This window comes from Girardinichthys multiradiatus, chromosome 9 (genome assembly GCF_021462225.1).
Source record: "Girardinichthys multiradiatus isolate DD_20200921_A chromosome 9, DD_fGirMul_XY1, whole genome shotgun sequence".
In the NCBI taxonomy this organism is placed as follows: Eukaryota; Metazoa; Chordata; class Actinopteri; order Cyprinodontiformes; family Goodeidae; genus Girardinichthys; species Girardinichthys multiradiatus.
The window spans coordinates 7202601-7221640 of NC_061802.1; the positions used below are offsets into that span (position 1 = coordinate 7202601).

Below are 19040 nucleotides of genomic sequence, written 5' to 3' on the forward strand. Positions count from 1 at the left end.
AATAAAGAGAATGATAAAAAAAAATTGGGGCTGCACGGTGGCGCAGTTGGTAGCACTGTTGCCATGCAGCAATGCAGCAAGAAGGTCCTGGGTTTGATTCCTGGCCGGGGGTCTTTCTGCATGGAGTTTGCATGTTCTCCCCGTGCATGCGTGGGTTCTCACCGGGTACTCCGGCTTCCTCCCACACTCCAAAGACATGCCAGTTTGGTTAATTGGTAACTCTAAATTGCCCTTAGGTGTATGAATGAGTGTGTGCATGGTTGTGTGTTGCCCTGCGATGGACTGGCGACCTGTCCACGGTGTACCCCACCTCTCGCCCATAGACTGCTGGAGATAGGCATCAGCTCCCCTGCGACCCACTGTGGAATAAGCGGTAGAAAATGACTGACTGACTGATGATTAAAAATTGGTGATCACCATTACATTACATCTCTGGTTAGTTCATAAAGTGACTTTTTGAGGTTCTGGCTGTAGTAAAACAACAATATGACTGGTTTGATTTTATAATAAAGGAACAAATCAATAAAATAAATTCAATGCTTTATTAATCCCAAAGGGAAATCAAATGTTCTAATAACTCCAACTATTTTACATTTATACATAAATACAGTTACTATAAATAGTGATGGCTGTGGACCAGAAGGTTCTCCTGTAGGAGTCGATATTACAGCAGATACACCATACATATATCATAAACAGGTATATTTATTTCAGCTGTATGGTGTGTGTTTTCAACTGTTTACTTTTGTTCATTTTTAAGATTGTAGTTTAAACAATTTTTCTCAGAAAATTGAAATAAGATTAAACAAAAAAAGTATTTTTTATATCAAAATGTTAAATTATGGCTATGCTACAGCCACACAGTCGTGAGAAAGACATCTTACTTCACAGGTGCCCAGCAGACAGTTACTGGCAACCTCCACAACATTGGTATGCATCAAACGTTTACTTCTAAAGCTGACTGTTCAGAGTGAAAACATGCAAGCATATTAATGGAAAGTTGAGTGAAAGGATAGGTTATAGTAGAAAAAGGTGCAAACAACAGGGGTAACTGCATCCTTGAGAGGATTGTGAAGAACAGCCCATTAAATAGTTTTGGGGAGATTCACAAAGCTTGAACTGCAACATGAGTCAAAGATTCAGGAGCCACCACACACAAACATATCCAGGACATGGGTTACAGCTGTCACAGTTCTTGAGTAAAGCCACTCCTCAACCAGAAAACAACATCAGAAGTGTCTTACCTGGGCATAGGACAAAAAGACTAGATTGTTACTAAGTGGTCCACAGTCTTCTGAACTGTATTAACTGCTGTTTTAATCACCATGATATCGCTGTATTTAATTGGCCAGCAAACTGGCTTGACTTGAACAACATACAGACTTTCTAGGTTATTGCCAGATGCCAGACCCAGCAATGTGACGATCTCCCATTAACCTTGGTTGCTATTAAAAGGAACCCGGGATTTCCTAACACCTGAGCAGAGCTCAGCAAAAGAAGCCCATATCAGATACTGAGTGCATATTCTGCATAGTAAAATAGGAAACTTTTGATCAGGTTTCTTTTTTTATATAAGCCTTATGTAAAATTAAAATTTACAGTAAGTAAAAAATTAAGTTTTTAGTTTTCCTTAGCTGTAAGCCATAATCATCAAAACGAACATAAATAATGTTTGAAACATAACACTTTGTGTGCACTGAATTTATATAATACAAAGGTTTCCCTTATTTAACTGTTATTATAATATTCAAACTCATAAAACATAAAATGCTGTTGTACATAAATAAAAATATTTAGTAAATGCCCTCTCATCTCCTGACAAGGTAGGCTGAAGTGTTATTTTTATTCTGATTAGTTGGTCAAAACAAAGCCAAAATGTGTGGCTTGTTAAAAAAATTGTCTTTTATCTTCTTTACATTTTATAGAATGAAAAATTTGACTAAACCTATTAACAAAACTTGCCTGAGACAAAAACGGAAAAACAGTCAGTATTCACTAAGTCAGGTGGCTTTTTAAAATGTTTAGCAGAATTTTCTGTTGTTTGTTTTTGTCCCTCAGCACCACGGGGCTGATGTTATTGATTGACACAGCTGTCAGGAGTCCCTGTGGTAATTAGTATTTAGTGCCTTGGAGCAGGCCTTAGCTGGCTTTCAAGCATTTTTAATCAACATTTGATGCAAACCTTTGCCAGTACTGTCCAAGGTGATTAATCGAGAAGCGAATAACAAAGATTTAAAAAGCTGATGTGAGGGAGTAAACCTTGTATTAATTACTTCATGGACAATTTCCTCCTATGCAAGTAGTAATTCCATAAATCACCCTATTTACTCTTGGCTGTTCTGCTGACAAACTGCATATGCGTGCCACTTAAGCAGATGTTTCTCGCTAGACGCTGATGAGTCATGTTTTTAATTTAAACCTGTGAATTAGGTTTAAATGATCCCATCATTAGCAATTGCCACCTCAGTCAAAATAATGTTTTTGATGTTTGCATTTAAGGATCCCATGTTTCTAATTATTTCAGCTAATAATAATTGGACTACACCAGCACTTATAGGATTTGTATACAGTATACAGTAATACTGAATTTAACACCCTTCTTTCCAATACACGTGCACTATAGAAAACACACGTGCTTCAAATGGGACTAATACCTCATAGACATGACAGGATTGGGGTTCCACAAAACTCTTTCTTTATTCACTTTACACCTGCATTTTAGCTAAGATATGTAAAGACAAGAAACTGTGTGAGTGAGTTTATCTATACAATTCTGACAGATTTTAATGAACACGGCAAAACTGCATAAAACATTGTGCCAAATCCAATGTTATGAGACATGAATACTTCGAGCTAAAATTGGTGTGACAAGCTACAGAATTAGGTAAGTGTTCAGTCTAGTCTTTTTAATACAATATGACAGTATATGTTGTTACTTTTTTGAAGTTGAATTGACCAAACTTCAACTACTTTGTCATGTTGTAGGGTTGTTTGGTTTTTGGTTTCGGGTTTCTTATGTTTTTCACAGTTAAGGTTTTGACTCGTTCTTTTGTTATTATTCTTCTTAGATTTTGAATCATGCTTCTGTTATTTTCCTGGTCATGCTTTAGTTTTGTCGTTTTGTTCATGTTTTGTCAAGTTTGGTTTTCAGATCTGGTTATGCTTTAGCTTCGTGTTTTTCTAGTTTGTTTATTAGAGTCTCTGTTTTTGCTGCAGCCACGTTTTGTTCTGTCTGTCAATTAAGTTTATTCGGCTCACCTGTCCAAGTTAATCTGTCTCCTTGCTCCACCTGGTTTTCACTCAATATATTCACACCTGCTCTGTTTGTCTTCGCGGAAACATCTTTCACTCTCATGCTCATGGCTAACTTTGATTCTCATGTCTTGTTCTCCTGCTCATGTCAAGTTTTGATGCTCAAGTCTTGTTTTCGGATCATGCCATGCCTGTCTTGCCTGCCCGTTTGTTTTGTTCCTGCCTCCTGTTGTGAGTGACTTTTTGTTTTTTCGTCATTAAAACCTTTTCACTTACCATCATGCTGCCTGCTCGTCTGCATTGTGGGGTCCAATTCCAAGTATACCGTGACAGAACCGTGACAGTATGTTTCCGCCAAACATGGACCTCGCGGACAGTAGGCAGGAGAGCGCCAGGGATCGCTGGGTTAAGCAGCAAATGAAGGAGGCGATGAGACTTCTGCCAACGGATTTGGAGATTCTGCCGTCTCCTCTGCTGCTGGAACAGATGGAACGTGAGGCGGCCCAGCGCCAGAGAGTTCGGGAGGGCTGTTCTGTCCCTCTGCCTCAGCTCCGACGTTCCCCCACCTGCTTCTGTACCGGCAACAAAGCCGTCATCTTCCTCCCGCCGCAAGAATCACCGTCATGCAGCGATTCCCAGCCGGTCGCCTGGCGAGGAGGTGGTTTCCCTGCCAGCTGACATGACGGCTGCTGCAAGTAAGTCCGCATCTTTGTCTGCCACAGCACTGTCTGCCTGGCTCGCTGCACCTCCGCTCATGCCGTCTACGCTCAATCCAGCCCGGAGTCCTGGGGCAACACCTGCCGAGCTGGAGCAGCGCTTGAGGTTCACGGCACGCCAAATCAAGATCCTCAGGACGACAGGTCTCCTGTATTCCTCTCCTGAGCTGATGGAGAGGATAAAGAAGATCAAGATGGAGTATGAAGTGGCAGTAAGGCTGTTTTACTGCCATCATCCACGTCAAGCAGGGAGCTGCTACAGAGCAGCCCACGTCAAGTCTCCAGGGAGCTGCTGCTGCTGCAGAGCAGCCCACGCCAGGACTCCAGGGAGCTGCTGCTGCTGCAGAGCAGCCCACGCCAGGACTCCAGGGAACTGCTGCTGCTGCAGAGCAGCCCACGCCAGGACTCCAGGGAGCTGCTGCTGCTGCAGAGCAGTCCACGCCAGGACTCCAGGGAGCTGCTGCAGAGCAGCCCACGCCAGGACTCCAGGGAGCTGCTGCTGCTGCAGAGCAGCCCACGCCAGGACTCCAGGGAGCTGCTGCTGCTGCAGAGCAGTCCACGCCAGGACTCCAGGGAGCTGCTGCAGAGCAGCCCACGCCAGGACTCCAGGGAGTTGCTGCTGCTGCTGCTGCAGAGCAGCCCACGTCAGGTCCACAGCCTGACCCACCACAGCCTGGCCCACCACAGTCTGACCCACCACAGTCTGACCCACCACAGCCTTGACCCTAAGTCAGCCTCAACCCTCTCCAAACGGCGCAGAAGACGTCGTAAGAGGGACGCCCCAGCTCAAGTCATCGGGGGCCCCGGCGACGCCTCTGCTCACGCCACTGAGGGTCCGGCCAATGCCTCAGCTCCTGCTCACGCCACTGAGGGTCTCGGCGACGACTCAGCTCCTGCTCACGCCACTGATGGTCTCGGCGATGCCTCTGCTCACGCCACTGAGGGTCTCGGCGACGACTCAGCTCCTGCTCACGCCACTGAGGGTCTCGGCGATGCCTCAGCCTCTGCTCACGCCACTGAGGGTCTCGGCGACGCCTCAGCCTCTGCTCACATCACTGAGGGTCTCGGCGACGCCTCAGCTCCTGCTCACGTCACTGAGGGTCTCGGCAACGCCTCAGCTCCTGCTCACGTCACTGAGGGTCTCGGCGACGACTCAGCTCCTGTTCACGCCACTGAGGGTCTCGGCGACGACTCAGCTCCTGCTCACGCCACTGAGGGTCTCGGCGACGCCTCAGCCTCTGCTCACGCTACTGAGGGTCCGGCCGACGCCTCAGCTCCTGCTCACGTCACTGAGGGTCCAGCCGACGCCTCAGTTCCTGTTCCTAGTCTGCAGGAGTTTAAGGAACGTTTTGTCCTCGTTAGGGCTTTTGAACCCAGAGCTGAGGGTTCGCCAGGCTCTGCTTCAGCCTCTGAGGGTTCGCCAAGCTCTGATTCAGCCTCTGAGGGTTCGCCAGGCTCTGCTTCAGCCTCTGAGGGTTCGCCAGGCTCTGCTTCAGCCTCTGAGGGTTCGCCAGGCTCCACGCCTCTGGAGTTCCACAGAGTGTCTGGGAAGTCCTCTACTCTGCTCAGTCGGCCTCCACGTCTTTGGTGCAAGCCTGGTCGCCCGCCTGAACTCTGTGCCTGCTCGGGACGACCTCCTGGTCGCCCGCCTGAACTCTGTGCCTGCTCGGGACGACCTCCTGGTCACCCGCCTGAACTCTGTTTTTGTTTTTGGCCCTCCTACCAAGGCCCCCACCGCCCGCTCCGCCCTGGTCAGGTTGTTTTTGTTTCTGTCAATTAAGTTTATTCGGCTCACCTGTCCAAGTTAATCTGTCCCCTTGCTCCACCTGGTTTTCACTCAATATATTCACACCTGCTCTGTTTGTCTTCGCGGAAACATCTTTCACTCTCATGCTCATGGCTAACTTTGATTCTCATGTCTTGTTCTCCTGCTCATGTCAAGTTTTGATGCTCAAGTCTTGTTTTCGGATCATGCCATGCCTGTCTTGCCTGCCCGTTTGTTTTGTTCCTGCCTCCTGTTGTGAGTGACTTTTTGTTTTTTTGTCATTAAAACCTTGTCACTTACGATCACACTGCCTGCTCGTCTGCATTGTGGGGTCCAATTCCAAGTAAACCGTGACAGAACCGTGACATACTGACAATGACTTGATAATTTTTGTCATATTCTGGTATCTAAAACGTTTCTAAATAAGCCAGATTCCCCTTACATACTGAGGAATGCAGGAGCCATGACAATATATGTATAGTGCTTGTTTACATGTGCAACAATTAGTCACAAGAAAAACATTATGTAAATGTTTTTATTGCTTGTTAGGAAGGAGAGGCTGGACAACAAATCAAAGCATTTCAAGTAAACAAAGAGTTTTGTTCTTTGTATCCATGCACACCTCAAAACATTATAAGAAACTGATGTAAAATATGAAATACTTGAACTGATTGTCTCTAAACTACTTGGTATGACTTCATAATAATGCAGATCAATCCCTTATTAAATGCAATAGGTCCACAAACACCTGACCCCAAGTTGGCAAGGTATCGCTGAAACTAGAAAAAGCATGATGGTATAGAAAAGGGTGCTATTTAATGTGTTTTAGAGTTCAATTTGATAGATGAAATGTGAGTATATAGGAGGGAACACACTATTTAGTGTGGTTTTTGCTATTTTTAAGAAGGTTGGTCTCAATCTTTTCAGTTAGTGCTTGCAACAAATAATTGACCCTTTGTTGTGGTTTGATCTTTATCCCAGGCTCACCAAAACCTGCAACCCTGCATCAAGAAGTTTTCAAAATACCACAAGTATTACAGCGACAGCAAGATTTATTCCATGCAGGATTTAGGGCATGCTGCCTTCAAAATGAGTAAGAGTGTGACTCTAAAGCACAAACTGATTTTATCTTTTCATTTGCTGTCGGTGTGAATTGAAGACATTTTTGATCTGCAATCCATTGTTCATCACATTTGGCCTCACTCTGAGAAGCTGTGGCAAAGCTAAGAAGCTTTGCTGACAGCCACATTCAGAGCTGGCTCATAATATCAAGAGTTCAGCACATTACGGTAACTTCAACTGCCTTATTCTATTGCTCCCCTTGTCCCATCTGTATCTGGTTTGAGTACCTCATTACAGATTCCTCTGTGTTTTCTGTTATCTTTGATAAGATGGGGCTAAATGATTTGTTCCTGGCAAATGACAAAAGGAAAAATCACTTAGCCATCAATTATTGTTTTTTCCATTTTTTATCAGATTGCTCCATCCCATCACTGTTGGTTTTTCCTTTAATTATCAAATGATGGATAATTCTGTTTCCAGGTTTGTTTAGTGCTACACAACTGCATGCAGATGTGAAGGCTCTTTGCTTTAAGGCTCTGATGTTAGGATAACGGGTGTTACTGATGGAATCAATTTGTTTGGGAAGTAGTGCAGAGGTTAAAGGATCTTTTTCTCTGTTACAGTGTACAGTGTCTTGATTCCTTACTGGAGGTATCCAATAAGGAATCACTTAATTTCCTTCTGCCTCAATAGTCAATATAGTCTTTTTTATTCAAAACATGAATGTGAGTCTGTCAGTTTAGATCAAAAGAAACTGTTTCTACATCTTTTTCCCATTTATCTTGATAAGAGAAGAAGAACGGCTTGCATTTCTAATTTCACACAGAAACTTCCTGTTTGTGGATAAGGAATGGAGAAAGAACATCCTGTAATTTCCAGTAGTTCCCAGCGGAACCCATAGGCATTTACCAAGAGTTCAGGAAAATTTCATAAACGGGCTAATTTAAGTTTTTTCTGCATGATGAACTACGAAGTACCACACTGCTGTTCATTTTTAGCAACAAAGAGAAACATTGTGCTTAATTTGAACTAACAATGTGCTGCAAGTAGTTACCTGATAAGAACTTACATGACAACTCCAGGGGATGCATCCACAGTGGAGTCTAATGGGAAAACATAAGATATGTTGCAAGTTTGTTTGTGTCCAGCATTACCTACATTATCTGAGTGTTGCACAAAAAATATTTACATATGACTTCAATTCAATTCAATTCAAAAATACTTTATTAATTATTCAGTTAGTACGTGTTAAATAAGCTTTACTTTAAATTACTGCTCTCTTCAATATTTTATTCTGACCCGAGCCTGAATCCTGTAAATGTTTAAAATATTACACAAGTGCACTTTCAATATTCAAAGGGAAATTCCCATCTCGGTCTATCAGGAAGTTTGAGCTAAAATAAAGAGAAAGTTGGAAAAATAATGTTTTCACAGGCTATGCAGTAATTTTTATAGGCGGATGTGAGGATTTAATTCCTGCAGGGATGTCTTTGACTGGTGTTTTAGCACGTCTGTCCAAGATAAACTGCTGAAGGCTTAAGAGAAGCATAACTATGTGGGTCCTAAAACTACTTCACAAATGATCCTGTCCTATATACGAATCAAATTTGCCTGTTTGGATGCAGGTTGTGAAAAATTCTGAGAAATTGTAATTACAAAAGGTTTATTTGTGACTTTTTATATGGTGTGGTAAAAGAACTGCACAACAGTGTGGTGATCTATGGTTCAAATCCCAATTCATGTTTGTTATTTTGGTTTGAGTTTTTATGTTCTCCCTTTTTTCCACAACCCAAAGACTTGCAGGTTGAGTTTGTGGGAACTTCTAAATTGTCCTTAGAAGTGAATGCTTATGTGGGTGGTTGTTTTTCTGTGTTGGCCTTGGGAGAACCTCGCAAACTGTTAAGGAGACATAATGTGTAACAGGATCACGTGGGTACATTTAATAAATGAGTAAGTGATTGACATCTGTGCAAAAACTGCTTTTGCCTTGTCATAAGATGTAATTTTGCATTTAAGCATCTGGTTTTTGTCACTATTTAGGTGTAGAGGGTTTACTGAAGAAATGCTGTGTAGTTTTAACATTTGTGTTTCATCCAATAATCTAAGTTGGGAAACTATTGTTTGGCTAAACATGTTCTTCAATGTTTGTTGACACCTGTGATAAAAATATGCAAAAAGCCTTAAAAGAATCTTGTCACAGTGGTGTAATTTCAGACTAAAAATAATCACAATTCCTATAAAATTCCTACAAACGGTACCATTTGAGGTCATTTATACTTAACTTCTAAGTTGATCTGGGTGGCTAATAATTTTTCACTAGTAATCAATTCTTGTTTCCTTGGGGTATATATATGTTGTGACACAGAATCCCGTTTCTATTAGTCACTCTTCAAAATGGTGAAAACGAGAGAACATGTCATTTGAGTAAGGCAGATGAATGTTTATCTTGATCATCTAGTCAGGAAATAGCTCCAATAAAATAGATACTCACCGAAACCTGAGCAATAATCGGAGAGTTGAAAACAACTGGAGATGTGACAGACATGGCTGGACGAGGACAGAGATTATTTTGTCATGGCACCACAGTAAAATGGGTAGAGACGTAAAACCATCTAAACTTTCTGGTGGAGGACAGCAATAACGAGTGGAGTCTTGAAGTCAAATATACTTAAAGCTTTGGTACACATCTTTACAACGGATATTAAAAGTAATAGAGGGCACTGTAAAACTTGGTACCACACCCTCCTACTCTGATATTTTCTGTCACAATAAAGACAGTTCAGCAACTTCATTCTTTAATTACAGAGTGACTATTGTTTTACTTTCAAATATGCCAGACAGGTGAAAATAAACTGTTATGTTTCAGCTGCAAGAATACAGTTTTTTGTAACCTTTGTTTTTGTAACAGCAGTAATAACAGTGTTTGGCAAGCAGACTGGCTGCAGCCAGAGAAAGTGGCTCATATCAGGCTTCTTCAAGTTCCTGTGTAATCTTCCCATGAGCCCGGGGCTCAATGACATCACCTCTCAGGCACTTCTGCTGTTTCCACCCCTAAATGGTGTTACTTTATTTTAAATGTATCCTCTATTATTATTATTATTATCCAGGAGTGAGATATATTCACTTTGATTTATTTCAAAGTCTGCATTGTAAATCCTACCTTTATGATTATTATTTTTTATTAATAATTGTTTTATGTACAATGCTTTTGTCAGATGTTAATCAACCATATTCAGCCAAGGTTACTTTAATAGGATTACATTTTTGGAGAAAATGTTTGTAAGGAAAGTGAAAAGTGTTTTCACATCACTGGTCAAATGTTTGACCCCAGAACGCAGAGATTGTTGCTAACATTTTCAACCTGCTTGTGTCCTGTGCTCATGAGGCTTATTTTTTTTTTCAGCTTTTATAACTCAGTTGTGTTATACAGGACTATGCTGTTTCCACTGTGCCTGTGCTGGAGGGGCTACACCTGAAGAGCTTCTGCAGCATGGGAGGACCTGGGCTTATCATCATTGGCTCCAGCGAACCAGCTCAGAAAGCTCTTAAAGTAGGCAGATACTTATGCTACACTACAAGTCTTTACACAACTTGATTCAGATTGAACTTATTTATTGGCACCTTCTTACTGCAGCCATATGAAAAAGCCTTGTTCTCTTAATTCCTCTGCATTAATTCATATTCTCTACTAATTTGCAGGGAATGCCTCTGGCATTTGCTCTCTAGCTTTAATTACGAAGGTTTTGTCCTCTTATTACACAGCTTGAGCTCATTACTGCATGAATGGCTTCTAAATGGAAATTCACAGGATGTTGGGCGTCCAGACAAGAGACGGCTTACAGCCTGACAAAGACAGATTGGTGGTTTATACCAAGAGAGTACTAAATCTCAGGTGGTTTATACCAAGAGAGTACTAAATCTCAGCACATCCCGAATCATGAACTATCCCAAAAATTCCCAACCATGTGCAAGTCAGTTTTTTGTTCATACTACTCTCAAGTGAAATTCTCACACACACACGCATCCATATTTTACTATCTTTATGAGGATTTTTCAGTTACTTCCATTGACTTCCATTCATTTTCCTTGATTTTTAGTGCCTAACCCTGACCCTCACCCTACCCCTACCCCTAAACTCACACTAACCCTAACCCTAACCAGTTAATACCTAACCCTAACCCTAACAATAACTCAATTCATACCCTAGTCCTAAACCTAACTCCTATCCCAAGAACGGAATTTGGAAACGTGAGGACCAGAAAAATGTCCTCACTTTGTCAAAATGTCCTCACTTTGCGATAACAATACGAAAATTGGTTCTCACTCAGCAACAAGTACAAGCACACACACACCCTTGTTTTGCTATATGTGAGGACCATGTGTTGACTCCCATTGACTTCCATTGATTTTCAGTCATTTTCAACCCTTTCTATGCCCTAACCCTGACAAAAACCTTAAACCTAACCATTACCAGTGCTTACCTAACCCTAACCTTAACCTAGACTCAATTCACACCTTAGTCCTAAACCTAACCGTTAGCAAAATAGGTCATGAGGACCAGCAAAATGTCCTCACTTTGGTACAAACGGTCCTCAATTTGATGGTGAAATCAGGAAAATGGTTCTCACTGTGATGCCAAGACAGGAACACACACACACACAAATATATATATATATATATATATATATATATATATATATATATATATATATATATATATATATATATATACATTGTTTAACTAATTACATAACTGCAAAAACATATACGCCAGATACATAGAGTACACCCTTGGCTTTCTCATGTCCTGTGTGGCTGGTCTTCTCCACCCTTGCTTTCAGAGTCAGAACTCCCCCTACAGGCCAAACACATAATATGTAAAATACTCGTTTGGTGTATCTCTGTCAAAGTGTACACAAGAACAGAAGAATCTGCGAATAAGTTCCTAAGCTAATTAAATTTATTTTCCATCTTCGACTCATTAAGACTTCTGGCTGTTTGATCGCCCTCAGTAATTATCTGCTGGAGTAATGAGTGACGATACTTAATGACAGAGGACTTGCTTGCTAATTATGGCTTACATCATCTTCTCCTGCAGCAATTAACGTTTGTTTTAAAGGATTTCTAACAACCCAGCAAATGCAGTTGGGAAATAATGTCTCTGCGAGGAGAGCAAAATCTTATGAATGCAGCTTTAATGAATTTAAACTGTTTGTTTTAGATATTGATGCAGGTCTCATGACAGTGAAGGTCCTCCTCTGCATATTCATGAAATAAAATTTAAGCTCAACTGATTCATTTTGTATTAAAGGAAGGAACATTTCAAAGTGGGAATTTTATGAGGACAAAACAGGGTGTCCCAATCAGATTTCATATAAAGTACCTCTTAAACATTTTCAGATTTTGTCACTTTTCAAACACAAACTATAATGTATTTTACCAGAATTGTACTCAGAGTAGTATATAATTGTGAAGTGGAAGAAAACAAATTGTATACAAAATATTTAACAAATACAAATCTGACAAGTGAAGGTGTTCATTTAGCCTCTTGAGTGAAGACTTTGTAGCAGCAACATTTAAGGTATGTTTCTACCACCTTTGTTCATTTTTCTTTGCAACATAACTCAAGCTCAGTTAGATATAATGGAGAACATTTGTGCATAGCAATTTTAAAAAAAAGATTTGTAATTGGATTTAGGTCTAGACTAGCTGGGCCCTGCAGCTGTCCTATGAGAAGGTGAGCCTCTGCACCAGTCTTAAGTTTTTTGCAGCCTCTACCCAGTTGTCTTCTATGATTCAACTGTATTTAGCTCCATCCATTTTCCCATTAACACTGACAACTTCCACATCACTGCTAAAGAAAAGCATCCCCATGGCATGATGCTGCTACCACCAGGTTTCAGTATTAACTTTCCTTCATACATATTTTTTTGCATGCAAGCCATAATTTTGCTCTCATCTGACCAGAGTTCAGTTTTTCACATGTTGGCTCTATTCTCTACATGACTGGTGGTAAACTTGATATGGGCCTCTTAAAGCTGTCTTCTTGGCACTATTCTATAAAGGCCAAATTTGTGGAGTGCACAGCTAATAGTTGTCCTGTCAAGAGGATCTACCTCCTGAGCTGTGGATCTTTGCTGCTCGTCCAGAGTTGCCATCGGTCTGCTTTTCTGATTACTGGTCTAATTGCATGGCCTGTCAGTTTAGATGGGCGGCCATGTCTTGATAAGTTTGCAGTTAAGTCATAGTCGCTCTACTTTAAAGTTTTGGATTTTGTTTTATAAGATGTTTTTTTTACTTATCCCACAACTCTATCCATGACCAGTCTGCTGTGTTTCTCAGTCTATATGGTGCTGTTTGTTCACTAAAAGATTGATTTGTTTGCTTATTTTATGCTTTTATTCCATTAAACATTCCAGAGGTTGCATTGACTTCCATTTAAACTGTAGGGACATCTATTCCTCAAAAGGGTGCAGGGCAGTTGTGCAAATGCTATGTACCCAGATGTTTCAATCCATCTATGTTCTCCAATAAACCTCTGAAGCCTTCACAGAATGCTTTATTTATGCTGAAGCTAAATTACATACAGTGGACTCTATTTACCAATTAGGTAGTTTCTAAAGACAGTTGATTGACATTTATTTAGCAGTATTTGAGTAAGGGGGAAAAAATATTACACATTTGATTTGTGAAACATTTTGAAAACCATGAATCCTTTTCCCTCCACTTAACAATTGTGTGCTAGTTTGTGTTAGTCTAGACCAGAGGTGTGTAACCTTTACATTCCAAAGAGACATTTTTGCCCTCAGTCCAGCTAAATAAAACTTGTGTGAACATTTGAAAAAATACAACTTATTATTTTTCATAAATAACAAAAAAACATAAAACGTTTGCAAAAGGAGAATGGATTTAATTTATTTTATGGGATGTTGATATTTGTGTAAAATGATGTAAAAGAAAACATACTTTCCAACCTCATGACAAGAAAAATAGATCCCAAATATGTTACTGTGAAATGATCCTGTAAAAAAATTTTTTTAAAACTGCTAAAACCTGCATTTGTATCTAAAAACATTCTTCTTTATCATTTTAGCCAAAGTTATTTAGAGCAATTGTGGAAGGTCCAAAGAGCCTCTTGCATCTTTGGAGTCAAAGGTTGTAGACCTCTGGTCTAGTACACAAAGTCCCCATAAAATACACTACTTTGTGGTTCTAATTTGAAAAAATATGAACAAGTTCATGGGTTATGAGCAGTTTTGATAAAACACCGGACAGTTTAAATAACTTGTGGTTTTCCAATTTTTAAATAAACAATTTCTTTTATGTCTTTGCCTATTCAACAAGGCCCAGAACTGTGGATCTGTGTTTAGGTCTCTCAGGAATAGGAATACACACTGATTAGACTGATTTCATCATCCATCTGTGGCTGTCAATACCCAGCTTCACCCAGAAAGTCATCATCCCAAAATACAGCCCTTGTAACAGGCCTCAGCACCCACTCCCTGTAATCACACATACACACCAACCACACCCTGCAGCACACTGCTGGGCAGATTTGACATCATCAGTCACCACATCACTTGGCCCAGCTTGATTTATGAGGTCATCCCTTCCCACTGGTCAAAATCCGATCTCCACCTCAAGAATGCTGACGTGCTGTAGTTTCTTAGCTGATGATCTGACCACTCAGTGAAGGTCAGATTGAGCCAAATAGAGTAATTTGTCCATATTGTTTCAATATCACTAAGGGTTTCTTTTCCCTTCTGTATATTCTGGGAAAAATGTTTCAGATCAGATATTTTAAAGGTTTACTGTACATTCATTTATTTTATTTTTCATTGTTTTTGTTTTTGTTTTAATAGACCATATTTTAGGCTATTAAATTAGAAACTTTTGTCTACAAAGATAAAAGAAAAATATTTTAAGCAACAGAAGAAACCATTGTTTCATCAGCGCTATACGACAGCAGTATTTACCTGAAGGACAGTAATAAAAAAACAGAATTCATCAACAAGAAAACATTTCAGTGTCACATTTCTCTCAGGATTTTATTGGAGCAGCAAGCAGAAATGACCTCATACTGTACGTGTTGCTGTTGCTTAGTGAACAGGAGTTGTAAAACCTTTAGAGGCATCGTGGGAAGTATTATAAATATTCATACAAGGGGTCAAAATGGAGATAATGCTGATTATCACAGTGCAGGGCATCAGGTCCAGTAAACTGACAGAATCCTTGCTATCTGCTTGCCAGTACTCTGCCCAGAACAAATTTTATTATTTTCCTGTAAATATTTAGATTTAGCACCATTGACTGGGCACATTATACCACTCTGTGTATTAACTGGACCTAAGCCACTGTGCAGGGAAAAGTCAACATTTATTTTCAAGAGATTTACACGTTGATTTGCAACTAGGGTGACTAAACAGAAGTCTAGGCCCCATATTTTTTTTCCTTACATTTTGTACAAATGTGAAGAATTTACTTATTTAAGAACTGCTTAAAAGGTACAGTTATCAAACTGATTTTCTGTGAACTTTTAAAGTATTTGAGGTTCAAATTGAAAAAATCTCCTTTTACACAAATAACTATGTGGAGTTTGGCAAATCAGATGTGGTCTTTGGTGGCATCCAGATTTAGTCTCTGTTCTGTGACTTCTAATCCCCCTGTGTGAGAGGGAGCGTAGGCAGTGTCTCATGATCTGTTGTGTTTTCAGTTACAGTTGTTGGCAACACACCCACTGGTGACCTGAGAGAAACAAACCTTACCTACTGACCAACACGTTGAATGACCCCGATAAAGGCGACAAGATAACACGCGTTGGTCTATTTATAAAGTTGACTTATCATTGTTTAAGTGTATGCTGGAGTTTTTGCTTTCCAATGTGTTTGTATGGATAGCCAACAATGCTTGGGGTTGCTCCAACTATAGCTGGTGTGCTAGAGGATCTTGCCCCAGACCTGGAACAGGGTATCACTGAGCTCCAGGACAGTCTGAGGTGTCACCTGGTGATGTCAGATGGACCAAAGATAATAAAAAGTCAATAATATGAAAATGTAACCGCTGAGGTGTTGTAGAAAATAGTAGCATGGGCTTTTGTCAGAACATCTCTCTTTTCAAATAACCTTTTGTACACACCTTTTTTACTGGGTTTTCCATGACCCCTTTCCGCTCATCTCAAAGGTTTTCATCCACAGATGTTCTGCTAATAAACCTGCTTTACTCCTGGTCATAACATCCTCAACACCCTGACTTTTACTCAGCATCATGACCAGCTTATTTCCCCGGCCCCCCTTCTTACACCCTCATCCCACCCTAAGCTTCGTCTGATTACATAAAAACATGACATCTGCTGAGAAGGAATGTTTGTCTGCTCCTGTGTTCTCCATTAAGCTCCCCCTCAGTCACCCACAGTGGTTTGGCTACTAAAAGGATGCTGAGCTGCTTTTGGGATTGTGGGCTCGGTTCTGAGTCAATGAATCTGAGTGGAAGTCTGTTTTGTGTCTTTGTTTCTATTCACCATGTGGGCTCTCATATTTACCTCAACATGTATGTTTTCTGTTTACAATTAATCAGATCATGCAGCAAATGAGTGACCATCGCTATGACAAGCTGACGGTACCTGATGATATTGCTGCCAACTGTATCTATATGAATCTGCCCAACAAGGGACACGTGCTTCTACACTGCACAGTGGAGGAGTTTCCAGAGAGTGTGAAGGTAAAATTCATCTCAAATCCCATATTTACTTTCTCTCAAATGCACAATTACACTGTCAGTGACGATGCTGAAGGTAACACCTGTGGTAGGAAGGACCACCATCAGGACAGCCAGAGTGGTTTGGCGGCTTACATTTAAAGAAGGGTTGTGCATATTACACGTCTTCCTCTACAGACCTCTGAGAAAAACATCTGGCAAGAGAGGAAACCCCCACATGAGCTACGGGGTCAGTTTGCGCTGACCACAGCAGGGTTTTTTAAACAAAAGAAGCTGCAATTTTAAATGATTTCAACTACTATGGGCAGTTTGGAGAAGTCCAAAATGAAGAAACGCCAAAGTTTTTTACCTTTTCCATTGACAATTAATCAAACATCATCTTATTCCAAAAAGGGTTTGCATTCAGTGATTGCTTGACAGCCTCCAAAATGTAACATTTTATTTGAGAATTGCAGGTTTGAAAACAGTTTGTTTTATTCATCCATGCATCTGCCCATTCTGTGCCTGCTCTGGCCTGGTCATTATTAAGGGTGAGCTGGAAAGCGTGGCACTTTTTGATATGGGAAATATGGCTCTCACCCAGGGCACCGTAGCGCCTGCTGTATCAAAGGTTTTGTCAGTTGCTTCCTGAACAAGTTTTATGTTGCGTTTGTGCTTGCTTAGCTCAGACATTTTCACTAAGGGCTGTACTCACTTTTGTTGCCAGTTGTTCACACATTAATGACTGTGTTTAGTCATTTTATTGTTGTATAATTCATCCATCCTCTCTTTCAGATCTTTCACAAATCTGCCAATGCTTAGAGAAACACTGAGTGAGAATATTTTAAAATGTTTTAATTCATTAAATCATAATGTGCATCCTTTGTTTAAACTTTAAAAAGTTATGTTGGCGCAGTCACTTGTCTGCAAACATACACAGGTCTGTCTATGTTTGCCACAAATATGGCACAGTCACATTTAGGTCTCACAGTGCTTAGATTTAACAAAAAATTGGCCTCTGACCCAGTGGCAGAGCCAGAAAATTTCATTTGGGTAGCCAGACTGAGACCATTGCTCACTAAAGGGAGCCCAAAAATTGATTTTAGGTTTCTTTTTGTGGCACTAGTGGCCTTTATTTTTATTGTTATTTAAAAGTAGGGTAAAGAGAGGGGGAGACACAGCACAGGTCACCAGGGTTGGGACTAAAACCAGGGACAGCTGTGTCGAGGACCGATGCCTCTGTATATGGGTGGCCCACTCTACCGCTACGCCACACGCTGTGCCCTTCTTTTTGTGGTTTGAGCAGTGGTGCTCACTGTCTCTTGCAGAGAGACATGACTTCTTCCCCATAATTGATAGCAAAAATACACAAAACTATTTCCAATAAGTCATCTCTCATGTTAGTATATCACCAATGTGGATTAATCAAAAACAATTCAACTTATAATAATAAAACTGCACTATTTCTTCTAAACAGCACTGACAACGTTAAACTGTTTATTGATTTAATGGAAAACACCTAAAATAAGAAAAATAATAATGGAGCACAACACTTGGGCATATTATTTTTCTTTCAAAAGAAAAAGGAGAGACAAGAGGTCCCTCCCACTTATGTTAGTTCAGAGGCTGTTTATGAGCTAACAAGCATACACATGTAACACATTACCATTTCACAATTGCAGTTATTTGCTGTGCACATAACTGCAATTAGTGAACGTTGTCTCACTTTTTCTCTTTCACAGGATACCAGCCATTTTTATTTTATTTTAATTTTAAATTAAGATAGTAAACTTAAATAAAACAATAAAGTAAATAAATGTTGTTGCCTTTTAACTTAACTCAGAGTCTGACCTCTTCTGCAGCAGAGGTAAATGAGAGAGAAATTGTACCGTGCTCCTGTAGTTGCTGCCTTTAATTTTCTTGTGAACCAAAAACACTTCTTCTATTATAATTGTGTTAGTGATTGAGAGCATTACTGCTGCCACCATCTGTTTTGGAGGGGAACTGCTCGTTCCTGGAAACAACAAATCACTTGGGGTAACTGCAGGGGTGGCCAAAGATTGGCCACCCCCTGGCTCCACACCTGCTCTGACCCATGGCTCGTATATTCTTTGTGGCTGCTTGACATGAATTGTGTGTTATTTTCCCCATTTGTCTGCCGGGTCAGGGAAAACTGAGCAGTAACTGTATTATTTTGATTCTCTGGGGTGATTCCAAATCACAACAAGTCATAATGATTATCACAAGAGTCTACCTGGCAACATACAGTCTGCAGAGACAGTGCTCAAAACCTCAAAATGTACTCTGTGGCTAAAGGCTCAATCCCTGCCAGCTATTTTTAGATGGAGGAATTCACAAATGATGTGTTGTGTCTTCGGGCCTAAATCCGCAAAGAAGTCTCATTTTTTTCCAGGAAGAATGGCTGAGGGAATTTAACTTGAGCTTGATAAAATCTATTTGTGTATATTATACTGCTGGCTTTGGGACTACCTTTTTACAGACTATTTGGATATGTTTTTAAAGAATGTAAAATGCCCTGCAAAAGTATTTAT

The 19040-nt window shown here is 40.5% G+C and overlaps 1 protein-coding gene across 6 annotated transcripts in view; it reads left to right on the forward strand.

The window, feature by feature from the left end:
• Positions 1–19040, forward strand: part of ddah1 (dimethylarginine dimethylaminohydrolase 1) — a 120407-nt gene that overhangs the window by 85443 nt on the left and 15924 nt on the right. For 5 of the 6 annotated variants that reach the window (XM_047374469.1, XM_047374471.1, XM_047374470.1 and 2 more), the window contains 2 exons: positions 10226–10345; positions 16369–16512. In XM_047374469.1, coding sequence (XP_047230425.1) covers positions 10226–10345; positions 16369–16512 — 264 coding nt within the window. The remainder of the gene's footprint in view (positions 1–10225; positions 10346–16368; positions 16513–19040) is intronic. The other variant, XM_047374472.1, reaches the window with a different exon arrangement.